The 27,367-nt window shown below is 47.9% G+C and overlaps 1 protein-coding gene across 3 annotated transcripts in view; it reads left to right on the top strand.

The window, feature by feature from the left end:
- ASAP2 (ArfGAP with SH3 domain, ankyrin repeat and PH domain 2) overlaps positions 1-27,367 on the top strand; it is a 2,176,645-nt gene that overhangs the window by 469,824 nt on the left and 1,679,454 nt on the right. For all 3 annotated transcript variants that reach the window (XM_069606005.1, XM_069606004.1, XM_069606003.1), the window contains exon 5: positions 25,146-25,195. In XM_069606005.1, coding sequence (XP_069462106.1) covers positions 25,146-25,195 — 50 coding nt within the window. The remainder of the gene's footprint in view (positions 1-25,145; positions 25,196-27,367) is intronic.

Here is a 27,367-nt window from a genome sequence, read left to right as displayed (position 1 = left end):
CCTAGGCGCTGGCGGTATCGGCGGGTCCTGTGATGGTGCTATCGGGGGGGTTGGAGGGCCTTTTGTGGCATGCCGGTATGGCCATTACCGGCATGGGGGTTCGCGTGTGCTCGCACACTCGTAATCACCCGCTATTAGTGGCATCATACGAGCCGGACCCACTCGTTCCGCCATGCCGGTAATGACCCCGTTTTTACCGCGCTACTCGTAATGAGGCCCTTTGTGTGCAAAAGCAGCGGTCGGACAAATGAGCGCTTTTGACGTCGTTTCGACCAATTCTAACTTGCCCCCCCTAATGCGATTTCACTCTCAAACGATACTCCCGAAGATTATGTATGTGGCCGAGACTTGTTCGACAGAGGTTGCATGGGACAAAATTGAGGCCTGTATCTGGCACGGAGCTCTGAACCTGCTCAGTTGCACGCCTATTAACATTGTTCACCGTGAGATGGGGCTGGTATCTCTACAAGCCCGTAGAAACTGGAAATGTATGCAATTGTACCTTTTAAAATATTGGATCTCCCAGGGGGCTTTAATATTTGGGAAGCTCTCATATCAAATGTAGTCGGGAGCCTGAAAAGTTGTGGGGATCTGGCTCTCTCATTGCAGGGATAACCTCAGATCAGTGGATTCCTGTGAGAGGGAGATGTCAACTTTCCCTGCCAGAGTGAAGCAGAAAATCTATGAGCACGTTTGGATTAGTTTCAGACTACCAATGATGGCATTACCGGCTTCACTATCATTTCTTTCTAGACATAAAAGCACCCCATGTCCTGCCTTCTTATTTATGTAAAAATCATTCTAGATCTTTTAGATCTGCGTTTCTCAGATTCAGGATGAACTTATACGCAACTAGAGAAGTAACTGGGGCGAGGTTGAATGAACCTAGGGGTGAAAAAACTATCAACACTGTAAACATGAGATAGAGACACTGTCATTTGGTAGTTTTTTTGCACAGCCCTAAAGCCTATAAGAGAGTAAACGTTTGACTTGTGTAGCACATGAAGACCGTTTATTTAATGAGTTATTTTTATTGTATTAACCTCTCAAAATAATGTTGTCTAAGGTGGTAGTATATAAGGTAAATCAAATCAATACTCATTTTTACAAAGGAGGGTAACCTGTGTGCAAGTGTAGAAATCAAGTGCAGATAACCAACTTCTCCAGCATGGGGTCTGGAATGGATTCACATGCTCATGAATATTCCCCGTCGTCAGGCTGGGAATCCTCGGTAAAGAAAAAATCAGTATCAGTTTCGTTTCTGATCTGTCTTTCTCAGTAGTAACCAATCACTGGTCTCTGGGTCATACTGCCCCCAGCCAATAATTGCCCTCTCCCTAAGCCCCGCCTCTGGCAGCCATCCTCAGATTTTTACTGCACGCTCAAGTGTCGGGAGTCCTTGTGTTTAGCTCTCGAACTTTTGCTGCGTTTTCGCGCTTTTTCAAAGAGAATTTCTCATTTTTCGGTCAAATAGAGCCTCAAGCTCCACCGTCTCTACATCCGATTAACGGGTATCCGTGTCAGAATTTTTTCTATGCCCCTCAGGGGTAAAGATTTCATCGAGTTACGCTTCTTGGGGGAGTCCAGAAGTTTCTGCAGCCTACCCGAACATGGCCCAGGAGAAAGGAAGCTCGACGCCCGGAAAGCTGTTCAGGGTTTGCCTGGATGCCAGCTACAGAATGTGTTCAAGGAGGACGAGCATTCGAAATGTCGTACTGCCTTCATGAGGACAAAACGCACATGGAGAAGGACTATGCGTTTTGCAGGAACATGTCGGCACGGACCCTCAGGGACCGACACCTTCGCCTCTCCAACTGGCTGGAAGGAAGGAGTCCGTCAGGTGAGAAGAAGAAGAAGTCCGAGCGGTCTTCTAAGTCCTGTGAGGGTGCCCCGGTGACGGGAGCCCAACAGAATGCAAAGCACCGCGAGTCCGCGGGCACCGGGAGCACCGAACGATCGGGCTCTTCGGCTGCCAGGCAGGGCGCGCCTTCCCCGGCACCATCAACCACGAGCCAACGTTCTAGTTCGGGGAAGATGAAATCCGAGAACCCGGGTAAGCTTCTGGAGAGGCCCCGGTCGATCTCGAAGGATTTGGCTGAGGGGGGGCGAGGCAGTGACCCTCCCCCCCCAAGGTGAAGGCCTCAAGCACGCCTAAGGCGGTGAAGGCCTTGATACACCCGGCCAAGGCCTCTATCGAGGGAGTCGCGGTGGCCCTGGCGCAGCCTGTGGAGGCGACCTCGGGGCCCAGAGTCTCCCTGCCTCCGCGGAGCAAAGCCTCTTTCAGACCCATTGAAAAGACCCCCGTGAAGACCCCGGCGGAAAAAGAGGGGGGGCGGTGGCCATTGTGGACACGGAACCAACATCCGAGGAGGAGCTGGTAGAAGTCTTAGAGGGCCTCGACGAGGGCGTCGAAGAGGCCTGTCCCCACAGGAGGGATCCCGATGAGGGTGACGAGAGTGACGGCGGCACCGGTGAGGGTCCTAGTCACCCGTCGCTTCCGGAGCCGCAGGATAACTTGGCAGGCATTTTGTTGGCAATACAATTGACGGAGGAACCAGAGCCGGGCCCGGCGGTAAGCCCCCCAAACAAGAGAAGACGGATCCATCCAGCCCTGTCTTCTCAGCCCTCATGGCCTGCTCGGCCTTTACCCGCGTCCCCGTCCCTGGGGATGACACAGGAACGGACACAGCCACGACGTGTACCAACAATGACAGCGGTGACAGGACGGAGCTCCCATCGCCAGCCCGGGCCTCCCCATCCGACGCGATCGGATCTTTCCATGCAATGATCGCCAGGGCATCCAAGCTTTTTCAGCTCTGCCCCGAAGAGAAGGAAGGCTTCCTTTGCCAACGGCACGAGGCCAAGAGGAAAGCAGTCCTTGCAGTGCCTCTGCTGGATGACATCTGGGACGAGGGTCTCTCCCTTCTCAAGAACCCGTCTACGACGCCTGCCAAGAGGGATCGGTACGAGAAGAAGTACCGGGTCCCCGACGTGGCCCCTTTGTGCCTTAGGGCACAACCGACCCCTGACTGGGTCGTTTCAGCAGCGGCCAAGAAGAAAGCGGGGGGGGGGCATCGGCCTCAACGTCAACTTCCTCGCCTGACGGGGAAGGGAAGAAGCTGGACGCAATGGGACGACGAGTTATCTCGTCGGCGGCAACAACGATTAAGGCGGCCAACGCCCTCGCGATCATGGCCCGCTACGACAGGGAGTTATGGTACAAGATCGCCCCCCTGTTGGACTTCCTACCGGATGACAAGAGGGCCGAAGCCCTGGAGATCTTGCAAGAAGGCGAAGTGGCGTCCGACCACGCCATTACGGTGGCAACAGACATTGCCGACACCGGTTTCCACCAGCTAGGCAACAGCGTTTGCCTTAGACGGCGAGGTTGGCTCAAGGCGATGGATTTCCACCATGATGTACAAGCCAAGGTGTTGGACATGCCGTTTGACGGGAACAACCTGTTGGGGAAAACGGTGGATGAGTCCCTCCAAGCCATCAAGGGGGACACAGACAGCTAGGGCCCTAGGTGTTCTCTGGCAACGAAGGCCGTCCTTTCGGAGCACCGGAGGCAAGCAGGGTGCCTCCAAGGGATTCGGCGGTGGCTCCTCTACGTACTGCCAAGCGGCCCGCTCCTCGTCGCAGGAAGCCTATAGAGGATGAGGCAAGGCGGGTGGGCCCCGCCGTCGTCGCCACGGAGGCCAAGGCAGCAAGGCGTCCTCCAAGCAAGATTGAGCCGACAGCGGGGTCGGGCCTCCACCGAAGCACCCCGGTGGGAGGCCGGCTGGTGAAGTTCGTCAGCGTGTGGGAGTCCATCTCCACCGACCGTTGGGTGCTGGACGCCCTGGCCCAGGGGCATGCCCTCGAATTTCTAAAAGTGCCCCCACATTCCACCCGTGGTCAGGAAGGAAAATCGCGTCCCTCAACTGCTATTGGAGGTAAGGGAGTTTCTCAAAAAAGGTGCCATCGAGCGCGTCCCGAAGAGGCTCTGGAGTATACTCAAGGTACTTCCTAGTGAAAAAGAAGACGGGAGGATGGCGCCCCATCCTGGACCTGCGATGACTGAACAAGTACATCAAGGCACCATCGCCGACTGACTCAGCAGGGAGCTGCACTCGTGCCACGAGTGGGAACTACGTCAGGATCAAGTGGATTGACTCTTCTGACGATGGGGAAAACCGCGGATCAACCTGTATGCGACGGCGACGAACTCCAAGTGCCAGAGGTTCGCCAGCAGGTTTCCCCAGCCGAGGAGCATGGGCGATGCTTTCTCGTTCCCCTGGGACGGCCTGTTCCTATACGCGTTCCCTCCGTTGCTGCTCTGACTCGTCAACCAGCTCAAGAGGTCCTGGCGCAGGATGATCCTAGTCGCACCGGCGTGGCCGAGGCAGATCTGGTTCCCGGACCTTCTGGGCTTGTCAGCGTACCCACCAGTCAAGCTGCCAACGGACGCGGATCTTCTCTCCAGAGAAAGAGGCGCCATACTTCATCACGACCCGGAGTCGCTGAACTTGCAGGCCTGGCTCCTGCAGCACTAGAGTTTGGAGGGTACGATATCCCGGCTGACTGCAGAGAGGTCCTTGCAAAAGCCTGGGCGTCCTCAACTCTCAAGTACTACGGACATAAGTGGAAGAGGTTCTGTGTGTGGTGCCCTGCACAGAAGATTAACCCTCTACGGATCACGGCCCCTCAAGTGCTGCCATACCTACTGTCGCTGGCCAAGGCTGGACTGGCTCACGCCTCCATCAAGATACATCTGGCTGCGATCTCCCGATACACCAGAACCACAGGACGGGCGTCCTTGTGGTCCCATCGCCTGGTGAAGGAATTTATGAAGGGACTTTTCCGATCGTTCCCGCTGGTGAAGGCCCCTGCCCCGGCGTGGGAGCTCAACGTGGTGCTGACCAGGCTCATGGGGGTGCCTTTCGAGCCCCTGCATTCGGCACTGTTGAAGTTCCTGTCGTGGAAGATTGTGTTTCTTGTGGCCATCACCTCTGCACGACGAGTGGGAGAGATCCAGGCCCTATCCTGCAAGCCTCCATACTTGACTTTTCACAACACAAGGGTGCTGCTGAGGACGTACCCCTCCTTTATGCCCAAGGTGCCGTCAGACTTCCACCTCAACGAGCCCTTGGTGTTGCCCGTTTTCTTCCAGTCGCCTTCGTCACCGGCCGAGAGGACTTTGCACTTGCTGGATGTGGCTAGAGCGCTGAAGTTCTATGTGGACCGCACAAAGAGTTTTCAGAAGACATCACAGCTATTTGTGAACTTTGGACCTGTGAACCAAGTGAAGGCTCTCTCGAAGGCTTCCATTTCCAGATGGCTCTCCGGCTGCATCAGGCACTGTCATCGGTTGGCAAACCGGCCGTTGCCTGGCCATCCGAGAGCCCAATCGACCAGAGCTATCGCTGCTGCCACGGCGTTCTTGTCTGGTGTGCTCCTGCTGGACATCTGCAGGGCTGGTACGTGGAGGTCGACGCACACCTTCACAAGATGCTACTGCGTCGACCGGGATTCCGTGGAGGAGTCCAGGGTCGGCCAAGCAATGCCTAAGGTTAGCCTGGTGAGGAGGTAAGAATTGCTTAATGTTGAGTTGTTGATGTAATGCTTAATGTTGAGCCTTTGCCACCTCCCGTTGGTTGTGCATGTGGGTACTGCTATGTATTCTTATATTCATGAGCATGTGAGTCCATGCCAGACCCCATGTTGGAGAAGGAACAAGTTACTTACCTGTAACTGTTGTTCTCCAGCATGGGTCTGGCATGGATTCACATGCGAATCCTCCCTCCTACCCCTCTGCCACTCTTTGGTCATACTGCCACTTTGCATGCTACCAAATCTGCGGATGGCTGCCAGAGGCGGGGCTTAGGGAGAGGGCAGTCATTGGCTGGGGGCAGTATGACCCAGAGACCAGTGATTGGTTACTAATGAGAAAGACAGATCAGAAGCGAAACTGATACTGATTGTTTCTTTACCATGCCAGACCCATGCTGGAGAACAACAGTTACAGGTAAGTAACTTGTTCCCTGCCCACATTTGAATTTAGGTTCTCAAATGTGTGATGTCCACCGTGCATTACAGATAAATCAACATGTAAATGCTTCAGCAATCTCTGCAGTTAGAGGTGAATACATTACTATTATTCGATAGTGACTCATATGAACAAGATACACATCTTTTAACTAAGTTGTATCATGACTGTTTGAACCACAGGTTATGTGTGACCCACATCACAAACACATTTTGTGTAACTGTAGAAAAACATAGGATTCAGAATGAAAATGATAATGAACATTTAGGCAATCAATACGGGTAATCATAATAAAATACTTGCAAATCAAACAATAATGAAGTACAGTAGAGTATGTGGCTTTTAAACAGGTTGAGTGTGACCAACCTTACAAATTGTCTAATTGTAGAAATGCATGTCAATCAGATCTGAAATAATAAAGAATTGGACAATCCATAATCGTCATCATCACACAATGCTTGATCATTTGACAAAAACTACACTACAGTGAAGTCTGGTTAACAGCATTGTAAAATTGCAAACAACACAGGGTGGGATTCCAATGGAGCAGGGCACCGGACAGTTATGAATCCAGATCAAGATGTTAAATATTGAGCAGAAAACCATCTTTCGAAGGGATTGTGTCCTCCGACGTATTCCTCATCTTAGATATCTCCTTCCAGCTCTGCTGGCCGTGGAAAATTTTTCTTTCTAGAGGGCGCTGCGCGTCGACGTCCCTCGAGTCGATGTCCCTCGACAGCCGCCGTATCGACGCCATCCTGGCTATAAAGGCAGCGCGCAGCGCCCGTTGTTCAGTTCCGTTTTTCCACGCGTACTCCGTGCCTCGGAATACCGTTGCTCAGTTTTGTCAGGTTAAGCCTATTTACCTCGAGTTATTCGATCCGTACTCGATGGCTTCTTCGTCGGAACCGACAACTCCTCGATCCGGCTTCAAAAAATGTTGAGATTGTGGAAAAAAGATGTCGCTGACTGACCCTCACAGAGTGTCTGTGGTGTTTGGGAGCTGAACACCATTGTTCGGAGTGCGAGGACTGTATGTCCATGACAGCTAAGGCCCTGAAGGAGCGTAGGGGGAAGCTGGAGAAAGGTAAGACTTTTAAAGCTTCTTCTTCGTCGACGAAGTCGAGACATTCGTCTCCTCGTCACCATTCGCGCTCCAGATCTCGGAGTGGGTCTCATCACTCCTCGAGATCGAAGCACTCGAAGAGGAGACGTCGAAGATCCCCTTCTCCGTCTTCCTCTTCCTCTGTTTCGCCAAAGAGAATCCCGTGCCCCACGAAACATAGTTCCCGGGCTGAATGGGAGGAATTCCGCAAAAATATGATGAGCGTCTTTGAGAAAGCGGCCTCGACCCCCCTCGAAGACTGCCGAGAGCGATGCTCTGGTCGAAAGACCCGAAGGTCAAAAACGCCGCGAGTCGCAGTACCCGGCGAACGAACTACCCGAGGTGGACGAGGTAGATATTCAAAAGCCGCAGCAACTGCAGGTGCCTCTTTACCATCGGCATCTGCATCAGCCGCCCCAAAACCACTCTGAGGACTTCCCTCACAGGACACCTGTAGGAGGCAGGTTGACTCAACATCTGGCGGTATGGCAGGCTATCACGTCAGATGCTTGGGCATTGGAAACAGTTGCCCAAGGTTACTGCCTACCTTTCCTACGTATACCTCAGAGTCATCCACCGGGGATCAGCTCTCAGAAAGCTCCAGATCCGCTCCTCTTGCAGGAAATTTTAGACCTGCTAGAGAAAGGTGCCATAGAACCGGTACCTGTAGCGGAAAGGAACAAGGGCTGGTACTCCCCTTACTTTCTCATTCCGAAGAAAGACGGAGGACTGAGACCCATCTTGGACTTGCGAGAATTGAACAAATTCCTCAGGAAAGACAAATTCAAGATAGCCACTCTTTCTCAGATCCTCCAGGCCCTTCAGTTCCAGGACTGGTTGGTATCTCTGGACCTTCAGGACGCTTATTTCCATGTGCCTATCCATCTCAAACACAGGAAATACCTGAGGTTCGCAATTGGCAACTCTCACTATCAATTTCGAGTGCTGCCATTTGGGCTGACCTCCGCCCCGAGGGTCTTCACCAAGTTTATGTCGGTAGTGGCGGCAAGCCTAAGGAGGGAAGGGATTCACGTCTACCCCTACCTGGACGATTGGTTAATCAGGGCTGTTTCTTCGGAACAAGCTCAGATCCAGCTAAATCACGTGTGCCACTCCTTTCACAGACTGGGCTTCTCCCTCAATTTAAAGAAGTCACAAATGATACCATCGCAGAGACTCCAGTTCATAGGAGCGATCCTGGACACTGCCCTGGGAAAAGCCTCGCCACCAGAGGTGAGGGCTCAAGATATTCTACAGATGGTTACCAAGTTCCAACATGCCCAACGTCTCCCAGCCTTCGACTTTTTGAAGTTGCTAGGCCTCATGGCATCCTGCATTTTCCTAGTGCCAGAGGCTCGCCTGAGAATGAGATACCTCCAGTGGGCACTGATGACTCAGTGGTCACAATTCTCAGGGAGAATGACAGATCTTCTTCAGGTTCCCGACAGAGTAGCTCGAGACCTTCAGTGGTGGGCCTGTCAGGAGAACATTCTAAAAGGAGAACAGCTTTGGCACCCTGGCCGCAGATAACAGTAGTCACGGATGCCTCACTCACGGGGTGGGGAGCCCACGCCAACGACTTGACCATCAGCGGTCGTTGGTCTCCATCGGAGTCCAGACTACATATCAACCTGTTAGAGCTGAGAGCCATCAGACTTGCGCTGAAGGCGTTCCTGCCAGCTGTACAAGGGAAGAACGTCCTGATAATGATGGACAACACAGTGGCCATGCATTACCTCAACAAAAGAGGAGGCGTAGGATCACTACCCCTGTGCAGAGAGGCGATGCAGCTCTGGTTTTGGCAATCCAAGAAGGAATCTCTCTATCGGCAGTTCACCTAGCCGGAGAGAAGAACTTGACAGCGGATGCTCTGGGCAGGCAGAGCACAATCTCCCACGAGTGGGAGCTAGCTCAGGAAGTCCTTCAAGAGATCTTCGCCCTTTGGGGAACCCCTCAGGTAGATCTGTTCGCCACCAGCCTCAACAGGAAATGCAACCTGTTCTGCTCAAGGGAATTTCCCCCGAGAGGAGCTCTGGGAAACGCGTTCATAGTGGACTGGGAGTTTCCGCTTCTGTACGCGTTCCCACCGTTCCCTGTCATTCCTCAAATGATCAGGAGGTTGAGAAGATTCCGGAGAACCATGATCCTAATTGCCCCGGATTGGGCCAGGAGAACGTGGTACCCGGACCTTCTAGACTTGTCCATCTGCCCTCCAATTCGACTTCCACTCAGAGAGAACCTACTCTCACAGAAGGGAGGTCAGGTTCTCCATCCAGACATCAAAACCCTCAACCTTCACGCTTGGCTTCTGAAAGGCTGAGGTACAAGGATTGGGACCTCCCTGATGATGTTATGGAGGTGTTGCTTTCGGCAAGAAGGCCAGCAACAAAGTCTTTATACCGCTGCCGTTGGAACAGATTTTGCAGCTGGTGTAGAGAACAGAATATCGACCCTTTTTCATGTGGTACACCAATGGTTTTGTCCTTCCTACTATATTTGGCAAATTCGGGCCTTCAAGTTGGCACCATTAAGGGCTATCTCGCAGCGCTATCTATCTTTAAGCGCACTGCAGAAGAACCATCCTATTTCAAGTTACCCTTGGTAATACAATTTCTTAAGGGGTTAACCAATGTTTATCCCCCAAGACCATTCCAAGTTACCCTATGGGATTTAAACTTAGTCCTAACTTTCCTGATGGGCACACCTTTCGAACCACTCCATTCTTGTTCGTTGAGATTCCTTACCCTTAAAACTGTCTTATTAATAGCATTTACATCTGCTAGAGGGGTGAGCGAATTACAAGCTCTTTCTTGTAAACCCCCTCACACTATCTTTCACAAAGACAAAATTGTCCTGCAAGTGAAGCCTAATTTCCTCCCAAAGGTGGTTTCTGAATTCCATATCACTCAGAAGATTACCCTATCATCTTTCTATCCTCCTCCTCACCCGGGGAAAGGGGGAAGAGAGGTTACACAGGCTAAACCCTAGAAGGGCTTTAAGTTTTTACATCAGTAGACTAGCCAGGATAAGACAGGCAGACCAGCTGTTTGTAGGTGACACATGTCACAAGCTGGGGTTACCAATAACTAAGCAGACCATTTCCAGATGGATCATCCTAGCCATTCTGGAATGTTATAAATTGGCAGGAAAAGAGCCCCCTCAAAACCTTAGGGCTCATTCGACCAGAGGTATTGCAGCTTCATCGGCCCTCAAAAGAGGTGTGCCGGTTAAAGACATCTGTGCGGCGGCTACATGGTCGTCTATCCATACCTTTACACGATTCTACAATTTGGATTCCTCCTCCAGTCAAGAGACTAGGTTTGGAAGGGCTGTACTGCATTCTATTCATCAATAGAAGACAGCATGAAGTCAGTACTCCCTCCTCCAATAATAGAATACTGCTATGGGGGCATATCTAAGATGAGGAATACGTCGGAGGACACAATCCCTTCGAAGAACAAGTTACTTCTTACCTTGTAACGTTCTTTCGACGGGATGTTCCTCCGACGTATTCCTCATCGACCCTCCCATCCATCCCCGCAGTTCTACTTCCGTTGTTGTTGCATCTTACGCTCCTTCAGGGTGATTAGTTTAGTCCAGAAAGCATACTTGTGGGCTACAAAACGGAACTGAGCAACGGGCGCTGCGCGCGGCCTTTATAGCCAGGATGACGTCAGCGTCGTTACGGCGGCTGTCGAGGGACATCGACTTGAGGGACGTCGACGCGCAGCGCCCTCTAGAGAGAAAAATTTTCCGAGGCCAGCAGAGCTGGAAGGAGATATCTAAGATGAGTAATACGTCGGAGGAACATCCCGTCGAAAGAACGTTACAAGGTAAGAAGTAACTTGTTCATCAGTCTGGTCCGAGGTAAAAGTCTTTGTTCATGCCATTTGGGTATAGGAAATCCAATGTATCATCTTACTTACTTCCCCTCCTCTGGGTGCTTTATGCATCACATCCAGCAGTGGTGGTCGGGGGGGTGGGGGGAGTCATTGCCAGTGCCGGGGGTATCCAGAAAACCCTGAGGAATGAACTAGAGGCGGGAGAGAGGCGGATCACTCCGCTTGAAACCACTGCACCTAGGACGAGGGAAGCGGAGGAAGAACTTCTGCAGCCAAGAATGACTGCCAAAGCGTGTGGGCCAGATTAGCGAAGTTTGATTACATAACCAAGACCACTAGAGCGCACGCGGATTGCGATAAGCCAAGTAGACTCTTGGCGTGACTGTGCAAAAAGGAACACCCGAAACTCCCAATCACTGAAATTAAAGACCCCACTGGCGAGGCTCATACATCGCAACTAGAAATCAACAAGGCTTTTGGGCAATTCTACTCCCATCTATACAGCCATGCAACAGCGGTGCCACTGAGGGACATCGTAGACACCACTGGCGTAACAGGGGTCCCTGTTGCCCCCGCGATGCGGGGGGCCCGGCAGCACATGACCTGGGAGGGGCCCCCATTTGTAGAAAAAAAGACAAATATTTTTATTTCGCACCAAAAAAATATATGTTTTTAATTCACTGTATTCATAAAGAAATAATTTCTGTATTTCTTTATGAAGGAAGAGTGACTACGAAAAGAAACTTTGTTTTTTAAGTCAGAAGGCTGGGCCCTCTACATGGCATGGAAGGCCCTAGGCTGGAGGCCTCCATGTTATGGGGTGGGGAGAGCCCTATGACTTCAAAAAGAAATTATTTCTTACTCACTCTGCCTTCACAAAGAAATTATTTCCGTTATGGTTCGGTCCTTAACGGAAATAATTTCTTTATGAAGTCAGAGTGTCTTCAAAAAGAAACGATGGGCCTCATTACGGGTTTGGCGGTAACTGTGCCAGTGCTACCAGCAGGTTGCCACTGGACCCGTAACGATTTACTGGCGCCCGACTTCCCGGTAACATCGGGGGATTACAAACTCGGCAGTCTGGGAAGTCAGGCGCTGGAAAATGCTAAGTCCCCATTTCCATAAAGTCCTATCGGACTCTATGGGAATGGGCACCACAGAAGCACCGGCACCATTAAAAACGGTGCCAATACTACCGTGAAAACTATGCGGGTGGGTGTCGTTCTGCCCGGCAGGTCTGACATGCCGGGCAGGACGGCAACCGCCCGCAGAGCTGTAATATGCCGGCCCGGATACAATGGTGCCGGTAATCTTACCGGCACCGCTGTTTCCAGTCCGGCATAGTTGTGATGAGGCCCAATTTCTTTTTGAAGTGTTAGGGTACCTCTCAACCCCATGACGTGTGTGAGTGTATGCTGAAAGGGTGCACACTTTAATGTACAGGTGGCTGCCTGGGTGTGCCTGTATGGTGAAAGGGTGCACACATAAATGTATGGATGGCTGGGTGTGCGTGTGTGTATATGGTGAATGGTGTGTGTGCTTGTGTTCAGGGGCGTAACAAAACCTACATTTCGGGGGCTAACACTTCAAATGTTGGGAGAGGCGCTAACTTCATGGGCGGTGGGGGAGGGGCAAACTTATTTGTTTGGGGCAACTAATTTCTTTACGCATTTTAATGAGACTATTCTAGTGCAGCTTCAATGTTACAAGCTGTTAACTCTCTCCTTTATGATTGAAAGCACCCACTTATGGACTGCTGTGAGAATGAGTGGTCTCCTGTTCCTTCTCTACCCTTCCAATCACTCCCCTTCTAATCACTCCCCTGGCATGCACATATTAAACCCACATCACAATTTCAATTGCCTAAAAAATGTGGCATTTGAATGCAGGTACTAACAGTGAAATGCTTTGTTAGTATTTGCTGGGTTCTTGTTAACACCGAAACCCAAGTGCTGTTTAACATCTGTGTCCTGTTCTGTCTGGCAACTGCTCTGAATGTCTGCCAGGTCGAGTCAACAGCATAGCCCAACATTTCAGGGGGGGTGGAGTGCTGAATCCCAGTCAACTCAATGGTGTTGCACCAATACTTGTGTTTAATGCATGGATTTCTTATTGGTAATCTTCATTGCTCCTAGCCCTATTCTTCCTTGTCCCAGTGTGTATGAGACTGTACTTGTGTGTAAGGCACTCTGCCTCATACACAAGTACTGGGATGAGGTAGAGGTACATGGAGGTAATGCCTGACTTAGCTACCTGTAATCTTCATTACTCCTAGTACCACTGTTCCTCATCCCAGTACTTACCAATGAGGCAAGGAGCCTCAACCGTAAGCTCTGGGGCAAGGACAAGGGACGTGGAGGTAATTCTGGGCCAAGAAGCTGATTTTTGGAGGTTGTGGTGGGAGGGAGAGGGGATGTGTAGGGAGGGGGGCAGGATTGTACGACAAATCCTAATGGCTGTCCATGTCCAGGTTAAGCAGGCATGATTTGTGGTTTTGGTGGCTAGAGGGGCATTTTGGTGCAGCCAGTCTAGTCATTCCTCAGTTTGGTATGACTTTTTTTTAACTGGGCATTTCTGATAAAGCAGTCCTGCTAAGGGAATTACCTGGCTAGACTGTCATTTGGGTGCTGCCAGTCTAGCCGTTTCTTACTGCGGCATTGTAAATTTTTCTCGGCATCTGTGATCAAATGATATAAGTCATTTATAACGCGCTTGCACACAAGTGTTTCTAGGCGCGACAAGACAAGGGAGGGAAGATAGAGGGAGGACAAGACAATCTTACTAGGCCTTGTATCATTCAGATCGTGGAAGTGCGAGAATGAGAAGTGCAAGGGATAGGGGAGGGAAAAACGGGGCAGCAATGCTCTGAGTAAGTGCAGCCAGGGCAGCGCGGCTCTGGGTAGTGCAAGGAGAACAAGGGACTGTAGGGTTACAATTACAGCCCCTAAGTGCATGGTAGGCCCAGAGGCAGTGGAAGGGTGACTGATCAAGAAAGAGTCTGGACTCAGTGAGACTCTGAGCGTAGCCAAGCAACCAGTCGTTACAGCAGACAGGTAGGTCAGGTAGGCCAGCAGGAGAGGGAGAGCGAGAAAGCAGAGAAGAGGAACATTTTGAGCTGCTTCTGTAACTGCAAGTGGTCCGGGTCAAGTTTGAGAGGGGCAGGGAGGCTATTCCAGAGGGAGGCACCTGCAGAGGAGAGAGATTTACCCCCCACTCTCTGCCTGGAGAAGCGTCTAACCCTTACAGATTTGTAGGTAGCTGAGCGAAGGGCTCGAGAAGGAAGATATTTTGGAAGAGAGCGTTGGATGTAGTGTGGGCCCTGGGCCCAGAAAGCCTTGGGGCAATGCAAAAGGTCTTGAACTTGATACTTGCAGCAACTGGGAGCCAGTGGAGAGATTTCTGGGCTGGAGAGATACGATCCCTGGGCTTGAGGCCAAGGATAAATCTCAGTCCTGTTCTGGATTAGTTGCAGAGGCTGGAGACTAGAGGATGGTAGATTGAGAAAAGGGCTGTTGCAGTAGTCTAGCCTATAGAGAACCAGGGCTCTGGAGACAGTGAGCTTCTGGGGGAAAGTGAGAAAGGGAAGAGTCCCTTTGAGGATAAGCAGCTGGTAGTGGGACTTCTTGGCGACATCCGAGATGTGAGGAGAGAAGGAGCGAGTGGAGTCAAAGATGACACCAGGGTTGGTTGCCTCACAGGAAGGCGAAGGAAGAGGGCCCAAGGTGGGAGGCCAGAGTGAGAGAGAAAGCAGGGGCAGGAGTCCAAATGAGATGGATCTCCTTCTTGCTGACATTAAGGCAGAGGCACACCAATCCTGAATCACGGATAGACAGTCGTGAATGAGCGAGAGAGGAGAGGAGCCTGTAGGAAAGCGAAGTGTCATCCCCATAACACTGGAAGTTACAGGAGAATGTAGAGATCAGGTGGGCCAAAGGGGCCACCTAGAGGTTGAAAAACCAGAGTGAGAGGATGGAGCGGAGAGAAAGGGACCAAGTTGGACCTGGGAAGGGCAGTCCAAGAGGAAGGAGGTCAGACACTGAAGGGCCTGATCCACAATACCCAGGTTCTCATGGAGTCGATTGATCAGGATTGCATGGTTGACCGTGTCGAAAGCAGAGGAAAGATCAAGGAGGATGAGGACAGAAGGAATGCAGGAATCCAGGTTAGAGAGCAGATCTTCACAGGTGTTCAGGACAGCAGTTTCCGTGCCTCTGGCATATCTGAAGCCAAACGGATGGTCATGGAGACAAGCAACAGATAACGTGTGGAGAGTAAGCTGGGAGATGGCCATCTTTTCCAACAGTTTGCCTAGGAAAAGGGTGATGGAGATTGGGTGATAGTTTGCCGGGCAGGCAGGATCGGTAGACAGCTTCTTGAGGAGTGGGTGCATAAGGGAGTGCTTAACCGGAGAGGGTAACATTCCAGTGGTGAAAGAGTGATTACACAAATCAGTTAAAGCTGGAGCAAGGGTGTCAATATGGTTCTTGATGGTTCTTGAAGGTTCTGGTGGAGCAAGAGGGCACCTGTTTGGATGACACTTTCATAGATCAGACTTGTCTAGAAACCACATCAGGTGTTGCCAGAGTGAAAGGGGAGAAAGGAAGAAAAGAGGTAGAGATGGCCAAAACGGGGGCTGAGAGAGGAAGAGGGGGAGGAAGAGGAGATGGAGGACAGGATATCCTGAGTTTTAGCAGAGAAGTGAGATGACAGAGCCATACAGAGGGCCTGGGAGGGGACCAGGGGAGGCAAGGACCGCAACAGGATTTACCAGTTCTTTTCAGATTTTAAAAAGTTTGGCCGTGTTAGAGGCCACAGAGACACAGGCTTGAATGTGTGTTCTCTTCTTGATGAGTGTTATTGCTTCGACTGGCATTTTGGTACAACCAGTCTAGATATGTCTAAATGTGGCCTGGCAAGCTTTACTATATTGTCATTACGTGTCTACAGTGGTCTACATTGTTCAGCCAGTTGGGCATGTTTTCATTGTGGCATGGCATTTTTAATAGCAAAGCATTAATGTCCCTGTGCACTGGTGGTGACTTGCATCTATTGGATTGGTGTTACCCTACAAAATAATTGCAAACACTCTGGCTTTTTTGCCAATTTTTCTCAAAGTGTGCTGTATATTATATTAAAACACATATTTATATATTTCTCCTAGTGCAGTGTGCAACATATTCCTTCAGCAGCACGTTTGTGCGTATTGCGCAAGTGTGATCATCTAGGCCGGCCCAGAGTGTGGCGCGACCCTTGATTTGTTGCTGAGCTGGGGGGGTGGAGTGGGGCTGCGTTAGGGGGGGCCCTCAGCATGGCTTGCAGGGGAGCCCCCACATTTTGTGTTGCGCCACTGGTAGACACGCTAGAAGAGGTAGGCCTCCCAGCACTGAACAAAGCCCAGAGGACCACCCTAAATCGGGACCTGTCCGTAGAGGAGATAACCGAAGAAATTAAGTCACTGTCCACGAGTAAGACCCCAGGCAGTGATGGATTACCCGCCAGGTTCTATAAGGTGTATGATGCATCCTTGGCCCCCACTCTCTCGGAGGTATTCAAGGAAGCATACGAGAAAAGGACGCTACCGAAAAGCATGAGGGAGACACTGATAGTGCCGATACCCAAACCTGGGAAACCCAGAGACTAATGTGGCTCCTACAGGCCACTAGCCATGCTCAATTACGATATTGAAATATTAATGACCATATTGGCCAAAAGGCTTACAAGGGTAATAGGTACATTAGTGCATGAAGACCAAAAATGGGTTTGTACCGGGATGAAGCACAACAGCGAACCTACGGAGATTGCAACACATATTGGCACAAACAAAAGACTCACACGAATCATATGCGGTTGTATCCCTAGATGCCACAAAAGCCTTTGACTCCATATACTGAGAGTAGCTGCTAGAGGTCTTAAGGCAATTCGGGTTGGGGGAATCCTTCATTCGATTAATACAAATACTATATCAATCACAGGTGGTAGAGTCAAGACTGGGAGGGCAGTGTCAGGACTATGGGACATCCAAAGAGGCACTAGACAGGGCTGCCCGCTATCCCCAATGCTCTACATCCTGGGCCTAGAACCATTAGCTATATACATGAGAAAACAGTTCTTCGATGCTGGCATCAGAATAGGGGGGAATACCACATTGTCTCACTATATGCAGACGATGGGCTGCTATATTTGAGACCCCCACCTTAATCTACCAAAAATCCTAGAAAACTTTACCCCGTTGTCACGGATCGCCTTCAACAGGGAGAAATCTTTTGCATTCCCACTGGGTGGCCTTGTTGGGCAGGAGGAAGCCGACCTCCCGACGGTGGGAATACAATGGAAACCGCACACTTTCAGATACCTACAGATCAACATCTGGCACACGCCTGAACAGACGCATGGGGGTAACACCCAGGTTGCGGTACATCGGCTAAGAAAATCAATGAAGTTCTGGTCCAAACTACCACTATCGGTGATGGGCAGGGCCGCAGTGGTCAAAATGATAGTGCTTCCAAGGTTCCTATATTTGCTCCACAACATATATTGCCTTATCCCAGCCTCCTTCTTTCGACTACTAGAAAAGCTATTGAGAAAACTACTACGGGGCAACACCAGACACAAAATATCCCTTAACACACTAACACTACCATATAAGATAGGCGGAATCCAACTCCCAGACCTCGAGAGATACTTCTTGGCCGTCCAATTGAGTTATGTGGTCAAATCGCTAGCGGACGAATACACCTCCAAAACTAGACTACTCAGGGAGATGGTGGCACCAGCGAGCCTGAAAGAAATACTATGGGTCCCGGTGGGATGTCTAGGGGAAACACCAATGCTAGTGGAGCTGGGCAGGAAAGTCTGGAACAGAACCCTCAAACTCATAGGAGGGACACACCCCTATTCCACAGACATTCCGATTGCAGCAGCGGTGTGCAAGGAGAGAGCAGATCTAGCCCTAATGAGAAAATGGGAGGGATACAGCATCTATACTTGGGGCGACACATACGAAGAAGGTGTCTTCAGAGAATTTGAGTCCATGGTAACAAAAGGCCTACCTAAAGGCCAATTCCTGTGGTACAGGAGAGTCAGGAAAGGGGCCAAGTCACAATGGAAAGAATGGCCCGGCGAACCAGAACAGGACCCATTACTAACCCTACTATACAACTGGGGGACATATGGAAACCAGTGCCCAGGCTCTATGCCCAACTAGCGGACAGACCCAAACCCAAAAGTGAGGCTCTGTAATTGTAGTGGGAGGGGGACCTGGGTGAAGATATCACTGAAAGGGAATGGGAGAGAATCCTAGTATACCCCCGCGAGGTGTCCAGAAACGCCCGGTTCAGGCTATTCCAATTACAGGTCCTTTATAGAACATACATGACACTAGAGAGGATAGCTAAATTCGGTAAGAACACCAACTCTTTGTGTCCCTGAGGTAATTCAGAAAGAGCGGGGATGACGCAATGTTTTGGGGATGCCTGAAGATTCAAAATGTCTGGTCCAAAATAGAGCAGACCTGTAGAAGGGCAGGGATGGTACGATACAAATGGTCCCCGAAAGAATGCCTCTTGGGAGTATACCCAAGAATAAGTAAGATGCGACACATATTGAAACTCATGGACATGGTGTGTGTGCTAGCCAAAAGATCCATAGCCATGGTATGGAAATCTGCCAGTGGCCCACAATTTGACAAGTGGCACAGAGAACTGGAACACTGGACGGGGCCGAAACAAAAGTATGGGGAGAAAGAGTGGACAGAGCGGGAGGGGAAGCAAGCCCAGCATATGAAGACTGGAAAGCCCTACTATGGGACCTGTTCCACCCATCAGACGATAAACCCCCCTGAGCTATCTCTACCCAGTGGAACACCAGCAAACTAAAGATAAAACCCGAGACTCAGCAAGGGTACAATTGGACCCGACATTTTCGGCCAGCTCAACACCTAGGAGCTTCCAAGGTCCAAAAGATCAAACAAGCTGGGCCATTAGCCGCAGCACGCTCATGTGGCTACGAAGACTGGTTGTTTAGTTTATTGTTCTTTATTTTCTTTTATGTTAACCATTATTATTTAACTGCTTACCTTGTATATGTTGACTGATGCTAATAAACGTACACCGCACTGTTGACGTATAATCTAAATGCCAATAAATAAAATTGAAAATAATCGAATGACTGTGTTTGAAAGTGTCAAGCAGCCAGTGACCTAACATTTTTCGTCTGAATATTGCCGTTGTGCTCGTTGCAGCGCTCTTTGGCTTTTCTAGAGGTCTGTCCTACTTAAACTTGCTGCACGGTCAACATACCACATAGATGGCAAACCATGTATCACATGTAGCGTAATGATTCAATTTGATCTTGTGACCAGTGCATGGGTGTCTGACATACTTGGGCATTGAAATGTTCCAGTTTTCTGCTTATGTAAGGAAAGTTGTTTTGGTGGACTCACTTTTCGGCTTTAATTAAATAATCACTAAAGTTTATACCTCCTTTTATAGGCAATCATTGGGGGTTTAGGGAAGAGTTTGGACAGGTGGGGTCCAGTTGGACCAGACTCCAGTTCTTCTCAATCAGTCTTGAGATGTGATGACTATGGCTTGAGTATTTCATGGAGTACAGAAAAGCAATATAGTCTGACTTTAGTTAGGGATCAAAAGGTTATCCTGTGATTTGGCCACAGCTTTCAGTCGAGCTTCATTGACAATATTAGGGGGGATAACCTCTCTGAACCGCTCATACTTCCTGAAAGTGTCCTCAGATATTATTCTCATGAGTCGCAATAATTGACTATATACAAAGTTATTCTTTAGATGTTGGGGTGGAAACTCAAGAAGTACAAGACGTTCACATCGGTGGGTTTCCGGAAGATACTTGTTACCATAACATTGTTAGTTATTGAGACTTTGACATCTAAAAAGTGTAAACTTAGGTGACCCTGTGTCCATATTAAATTCTATGCGAGAGTGCCCTGTATTAAGGTATTGAAAGAACCTTTGTAGTTCAGGCAATGTTCCACTGCAAATAGCAAATATATCATCGATATATTTCTTTCACAGAAATAGTTTTGTAGACCAAAGTTTGTGTTGAAGGATCTACCTGGTTTCAAAGTGGAACATGTAAATGTTAGCATTTATTGGGGCCATAGCTGACCCCATCGATGTGCCGATGCTTGTAGGTAAAATTGGTCCTTGAATCTGAAAAAGATAGTAAGCAAGATTAATTTAGTGAGCTTTATGCCAAAAAGTAAAGCTTGAAAGTAATCTTCATGTGACAAAATCCATTCCAACGCCTCTTTGCCTTCAACCTGTGGAATTGATGTGTAGAAGCTTTGCACAGTCATGGAGAATAAGATGCTCTTATCCGGGCCAATGTTAATATTGGGCTAATGTTCTTAAAGCAGATTAAAAAGTGAGATGGGCCTCTAAGGTATGTATATGTTTGTTATACAATAAGTTGCATTACTTTATCCAGGTATATACCGATTGGTTCCAATACACTGGTGGTACCTGCCACTATAGGTCTGAAGGATGGCTTGGCGGTATTCTTATGGACTCTAGTGTAATGGGCAATGTGTACGTGAGAAAGTCATTGGATTTAGCTGTAATCCATTGATGGTATTGGCCATTATCCTAGACTTCCTTGATAAACTGCTGGATAGTCCATTTAAGGTTGTGTTCCAAAGTGATAGAAGTGTTAGTGTCATGTTAGTGTTTGTGTCAAGCTCCCTTCGCTCTGCTGATCTCTTCTTACTTTCTGTTCCTCCACCCCCTTGTGCCTCTTCTCGTTTCCGCTCCTTGCCCCTTTACACTGGAACTCCCTTCCTCTTTATATCCTCTCCATCCCTACCTATTCTTCATTCCGTTCCTCCTTGAAATCACTTTCATTCCCCTCCCTGACACTCTATTCCCCTTTTACCCTTTCTCTTTCTCCCCCAGTTCCCCATCTTAGTTTTCTTTATCTCCCCGCTTCTTTTCTATGACCTCTCTTCCTACTATTTACTTTACTCCCTAATCTCTCTCCCTCATCCTTCCTTCCCCATCCCTCTCCCCTTCTCCTCCTTCTTATATGCAAATGGTTCTACATACTGTTTTTTGGTTTGATTCATGTATATTGTTGCTACTACTGTTCCATGTTTGATGTATCCTTGTTAAACTGTAAAGCACCTTGGATTAAGGCGCTATATAAATACAATAAATACAAATACAAATGTAAGGAATGTAAGGAAACTCAGGAGAAGAAACCTAAAGTCAAGAATGTATTAAACGAACTGTATGAACTTGTGAAAGTGATTTAGTAGAGACTATCTAAAGATCTATTGAAGAGTGGTTGAGTGACAGGCCAAGAACCCTCAGAAGTAGGGAGGCACTCTCCAGTGTTTGAGTTGTTAAGAGTAGTGGTAGGGTCGGATGGGTTAGAGTTGGACAGTGGCCGGTTATTCATGTCAAACATTCACTGACAACTGGCAAGCACTTTAGGAAGGGAAGCCTTGTAGAATAGGGAAAGATAGTCCTAATCTATAATATTTAATAAATCATGAATCGTATGTCTATTCGGAATCTGTGTCCTTCTGATCTACCACACTACCCTTAATGTTTTGATAGTGCAGGGAACTTAGTTTCATTACTCTGGCTGGAAGAGATGGTTCTGACTAATGGCAACTGAGGCCACAGGGATGAGCCAGAGCACTTGGCACATCAGCCCTGAAGGGCTTAGCTGAGAAGAACAGCCCCACACTTGGCTCGGGCTGTTACTACCAGTAAGTGGAGGAACCTACTTGCTAGTATTAATTGAAAGCAGAGTGGTGTGGAGGGCGCTGTTTCCCTGGCACGTTTATCTATTAGAGTAGGGAATCTTGACCAAGATGGTCTATGCTCCTCATCCTCACGGAGGAACAAACAAACCAAACCATCACACCACACCCTAAAGGGATTTGAAACACAAGTGATCAGACTTGATTTTAATTTCCTACCCAGGCCCCCCAGCAGTATCCGGCCACCGCATAATTGCGACCCTCAGCTCCAGGGGCACGCTAGTCACAAACTGAACCCATGGTAACAAAATGACTCAAATTTATCGTCCACATCCAGGCACCCCCAACAGTACCAGGGTATGCCTACCCCTGCAACCCCAAGTTCCCAAGCGCACAAAGGCTAACATCTGATTGAACAGATAACAAATTAATCATGTATTCTTCCAGATGTTATCTTTACCTGTGCACTCATTTCTGTACTTATTGAATTATAGGGTGATTGCTTCCATTGCAGAAGCACCTCAAGACCTTCTTCTTCGCTTCTGCCTTTGTCCCTCTTCTCCCCTGCTGATCGATTTTCTCTCTCGGCACCATGCAACTAGCCACCCTCTGTCCTTGGGGCCCAGCTACCTGCTCACTCTGCCTCCCTCCTGCACTGCCTCCGGGCCACCCCTTGCACTGGGATTTGTATCTGTACCTATACAGTCCCCCATTTTTCTTCTGCACTTATCAGATATACCCTATATGACTAATCATACACTTGCCACTGGCTGGCTGCACCACCACTGTTTCACTGCCTGTATTTATTTAGTGCACTTATTATTTATTCTGCTTTCTCCTCTGTTCAGCACTTTCCATTTCTCCCCCACCGCGCACTTTCCCCCTTTTCCCTTTTCCACGCACTTGTGCGTTCTTAATGTCACTGGGCCTAGTATGATCATTGTTTTTGACTTGTGTATGAGTGTGATATAAATAAAATATCATATTAAACACACAATATCCTGGCGATAATTTCATTCTTCATTCTTATTTATTCCTCATATTTTCCAATTTTCAAAATAAAGGATATTTTTTCTTTCCTTGATGTTTTATACATATCACAACATTTTATCTCATGTTTCACTGTATATTTAACATGGATCTTCAGGAGAGAATCTATAAACAAAATCATACGTCAACACAATATTACCAATTTACTTGATTCATCACCCATTCTTATGAATGCTTTTGGCTACAAAATTATATTTAAGATTCATTATGGTTATTCACCCTGCTCTTCTGTACGTATTTGTCGCTAAAGCCACTCGTTGTCCGCTGTTTTTGTCCATCCCTCACTGTTCATTTGCACAGCTTGTTCAAGACCTTAAAGTAATCGGTTAATGTATTGATTGTTTATCAAGTACAAAAATATTTTTTGCATCCAGTAATAATTCACCTATTTATTTACAAATGTATTACTTTCTCTTGTATACAATTTAATCATGTACTGAAAAGCAAATTACATTTTGTAAAATTATTATACACAAATACTCCGAACCAGTATACCAGCTCAACCACCAATCGCGGGCAGCACATATTTAATATAGGTAAGGTCCTTTCCGTGCCAAGGCTGCCAGCCAGACTTTTTTTTCTTTTTTTTAAACAAGCAGAATTTACAATAATATCTAAACAATACTGATGAACTGTTACTCTCTCCTCCCCTTTTCTTATCAATTTACATACCCAATTTGTACTCCATGTGGAAAAATCAACAACTTATATATGTGCCACTGATTGAAATGTATTGCAAATGAACATGGGCACTCTCATTTATACTATTGATTTTTGTTCTCACTATAACACCACTTTTATGTGTTGGGCACTGTATAAACCATGGTTGGGATTTTGACATGGCATCCTGAATATTGTTTTTTTAACAAATAAATTTAAATTAAAAAAATATTTCTTTTCACCATGTATTTCACGAACACTTGTACTGAATCAGCCTTGAGAAATACCTACATGGGTTGGAACACGTGTCGGCTGACCTACCTTGACCTACAATTAAACCTTTTACATGAAAACTTGGAAGCAACGCTTATTTCATTACACTTATCAGCGTAAGATATCTGGGATTCATCCTTGTATGCTGTCACAAGAGGTGTGTGCAACACCTCTCCATCCCGAGATCTTGTTGCCAATCAAATCTACCTAAACATCGATAATATAGACTATGTATATCTAATCACCAGTGCTGCGTGAGTCTATTCAGCCTCTAGTGCCCACTACATAGGTTCGTGAAATAAATTGAGACTGCTCTTCTCCACAAAGGCCTTGCAGTATGCATTATGTTCACCCTGTTTACTCAGTGTTCACATTGGAATGTTGTGAAGTCCCATTTCAACCAGCACAATGGCAGAGAGCATTCATGCCAAGCCATGCTTTCAGGGGTGTACTTGGCTAATAATTGCATGTCACTCCAAGGCTTGCTCAGATAAGAATCGGGTGAATTATCAGACAAATCTGCCTTTGAACACAGGGTTCAATGCTATTGCACCCTGGCACAGAACATGGGTACTGTGTTTTATGACCCAAAAGTAATTGTTTTATCAAAGTAAAGATAAACTCTCAATCCATACCAAGTTCATGCAAGAGGGCCACTCTGAATTGTGGTATGGTAGCTATGCGATTGAGTGGAAGGTAAGTTGGGAGCAATATGATGTGGGGAACATGAATGAGAAGATTGCTGCTGCTCCTCCATGTTCCAGGATATACAAAGATTCCTCTGAGCGTGGGGTTATACTGGCGCTGGGTGTTAATAGCTGGTATAAGTCTTTTGTCCCTCCAGTGCAATGTGTCCCTCCAGCGCAGTGTGGAATTTTCTAAACACAGTAATTGCCCCCTCCTTGAGCAATTAGGAGGTGGTAATGGCTTGCTTTACCCTTGGAATGCAAAATCCTTGCTCAACTATATTTTGTTGTCTACAGCTTTATTTGTACATTGATCCAATGCATGTGTGACTAATTAGGGGCTAAATGTATCGCAAATAAATGACTAATTCAATCTGAACGCCGAGTGGGGCCGGAATTTCTGGGAATAAGGTGACCAGAAACCTGACGCAATATTCCAAGTGGGAGGAGGGGAGGACTAGCAGCGTACCCAGGAGCCTTATGCTTGACTCAGCCAGACAGTCAGGTGGATTCTGAGTGAATACCCGTTAATAGTGCCTGGAATTTGCTCAGAATCCTACATCCTGATTTGGCTGAGCCAATCCCAACATTTAAAGCAGGGTGCTAATAATGGTTTGATATGTTGCTGTCCACTTTTTTCGATGTAAAAAGGAGCGGTTTTATTTGCTGTGCCAAAAAGATTGTTGTCCTACAGTAATGTATGTTATTGAGCGGTTACAGTCACAAGTTTAATGTACTATTATTGTTTTCCTTTCAGGATCTAAAAAAACCCTTTGACAAAGCATGGAAGGACTATGAAACAAAAGTGTGAGTCTTTTCTTTTGCTACCTCAGAATGGTCATCAAAATTCCACTGCTGAAGATAATTAACTATTGGAACTTTCTGTACTTGCTTATTATGTTTTCTAGTACCACTGAAGCAAACCAGTACTTGTTCATGTATATTTTCCCCGTTTGCATAGCAACCGAGAATGAATGTTTCACTTGGCCCCAGCGATAATTATCATTATTCTGCTGGTAAACAGGAATATCGTAGGCAAGCCTGGCCTTCCCCATTATATATATAAACGCTGAATATGGACTTCATTGCAGTGCACATAGTGGCCTGAATTTCCAACTAATGGATTTGTGGTGATGTCACCTTGTTGGTTTGGTGGGCTTCTAAAAGTAATCGCTCCTAACAAGGTAAGGGATTACTCGTGCTTATTTGCCTACAAAACCTAGAGGGTGTACTCTGGGACAGTACATTAGAAAGGGGATTTGCAGCAAAAGTTAATGGGAATATATTAACAAAAGGTAAGAGGAAACTCTGACAACGTGCATAATCGAATAGTATACAAGTGAATTTCATAAGACCACAAATTGAAATTGTGATATTAGATATGTTATTTAATATTTGTATAGCGCCGACTGTCACTGGTATGGCCTCGAAGCGCTGTGGTAGATGAGCGCCCTTCAAAAGACCGTGGACAGTAGCTGTACGATGTGTGCAAATGTTTGTCAAGTCAGTGATAATCAGCGATGACTATGTTAAGTAATTAGGTAACAAGCTGGGCCACATTCCTCATGGGACTCGGCTGTGTTCTATGCGTTGAAGCACAAGAGTGAAGTCCGAAGACTGTCAAACCCCTAGGGCAACTAGGATCCCTGCCTCGAATTCCTAACACGCAGGTGGCATGCAATTTACATGCAGAAAGGTGAGATGGGACACATATACCATCCTTAGTAAGTCTTCTTGTCTGTACCATCTTTGTAGAGTAGAAATACTGGATTGGCTTCAGGCATTTATGGAGATAATGTATAGACATCTATGGAAATTGAGTTAATCTTCTGTGCCATTGCTGTTCTCCTGCAATGCCCAGTCCTCCAGAGAGGCACTGCTCACTAATCCCCTTGATTATTGGCCTATCTGAGTCCCATGGGAGTGCAGTTCCCTGCATGGGAGAATTCTGACCGCCTAGTCCATATTGCTAGGTGTGGTGGGATGGATGGTGGGAAGGGTTGTGTATTGGGCTCTAGCGGGAGAATGGGGCGCTCGGGGATAGTAGGGTGGAGGCGCTGACAGGGGTTGTTTTTGACGTGTTGGTCAAGTGCCTTAGGTTACGTATGCTTTCCTGAAGGCGAGTTGGTCCACCATGAGGTGAATGGATACAGGGAGTTACACATTGTGGGTGCTTGTACTGAGGAGGAGGTGCTCCCCCATATGAGTTGATTTGATCACTAGAAGGGTCTTGCTGCAGTATTTGCTCCCAGAGGTTTCTTACCTGAGAGGGGGGAGCTTCTAAGTATAATGCATTGCCATAGTCTATGCATTAAAAAATGACCGCACAAATAGTCGTGACTGTGTGGCAAGGCCAGGAAAGGAAAAATGCAGCAAAGGATCGTATGTGGAAGAAACTGTTTTTTAACACCGAGTTGATGTGATGAGTCAGGCCTGAGTCCATAATGCAACCAAGATTATTTGACTGTTTGCAGTCTGGGGAAGAGGGAAATTGAGAGGAGTGAGAGCAGTTTGGGCCAGGGAAGATGGCAGTTTTCCCACATAGAATGATCTCTGCTTTGCCTGGGTTGAGTAGAAGGTGTTTGGCCATCATCCAACGTTCGATTTTGGAGCAGCAGGATGCGAGATTGGGAGCGATCATATGCAAGGCCTGTTTGAGATTTTGAAGATGAATTGTGTCGTCGCTGTAGTTGTATAAAGAGAAACCATGAGCTTGGATGATGGCAGGCAGCGGGCTCAGGTAGAGGTTAAAGAGGAAAGGGGAGAGAGGAGCACCTTGTGGTACCCCATGGAGAACTGGCCGAGGTACCAAGGAGAACGGAGGCAAATGAATGATTTGTGATCTGTTGGCAATGAAGCAGTTTATACATTTCAAAGCTACGTCCCTCATGCTTTGAGTGAGTAGCCTCTCGGTCAGGAGGTAGTGGTGTATGCTATTAAATGCTGTTAGGGCAGCGCATTCATCTTTTGTCTTTTTAG

This window comes from Ambystoma mexicanum, chromosome 4p (assembly GCF_040938575.1).
Source record: "Ambystoma mexicanum isolate Mex_15411 chromosome 4p, UKY_AmexF1_1, whole genome shotgun sequence".
NCBI lineage: Eukaryota > Metazoa > Chordata > Amphibia > Caudata > Ambystomatidae > Ambystoma > Ambystoma mexicanum.
Note: the sequence above shows the minus strand (reverse complement) of the source record. Positions and strands in the feature narration are given on the sequence as shown.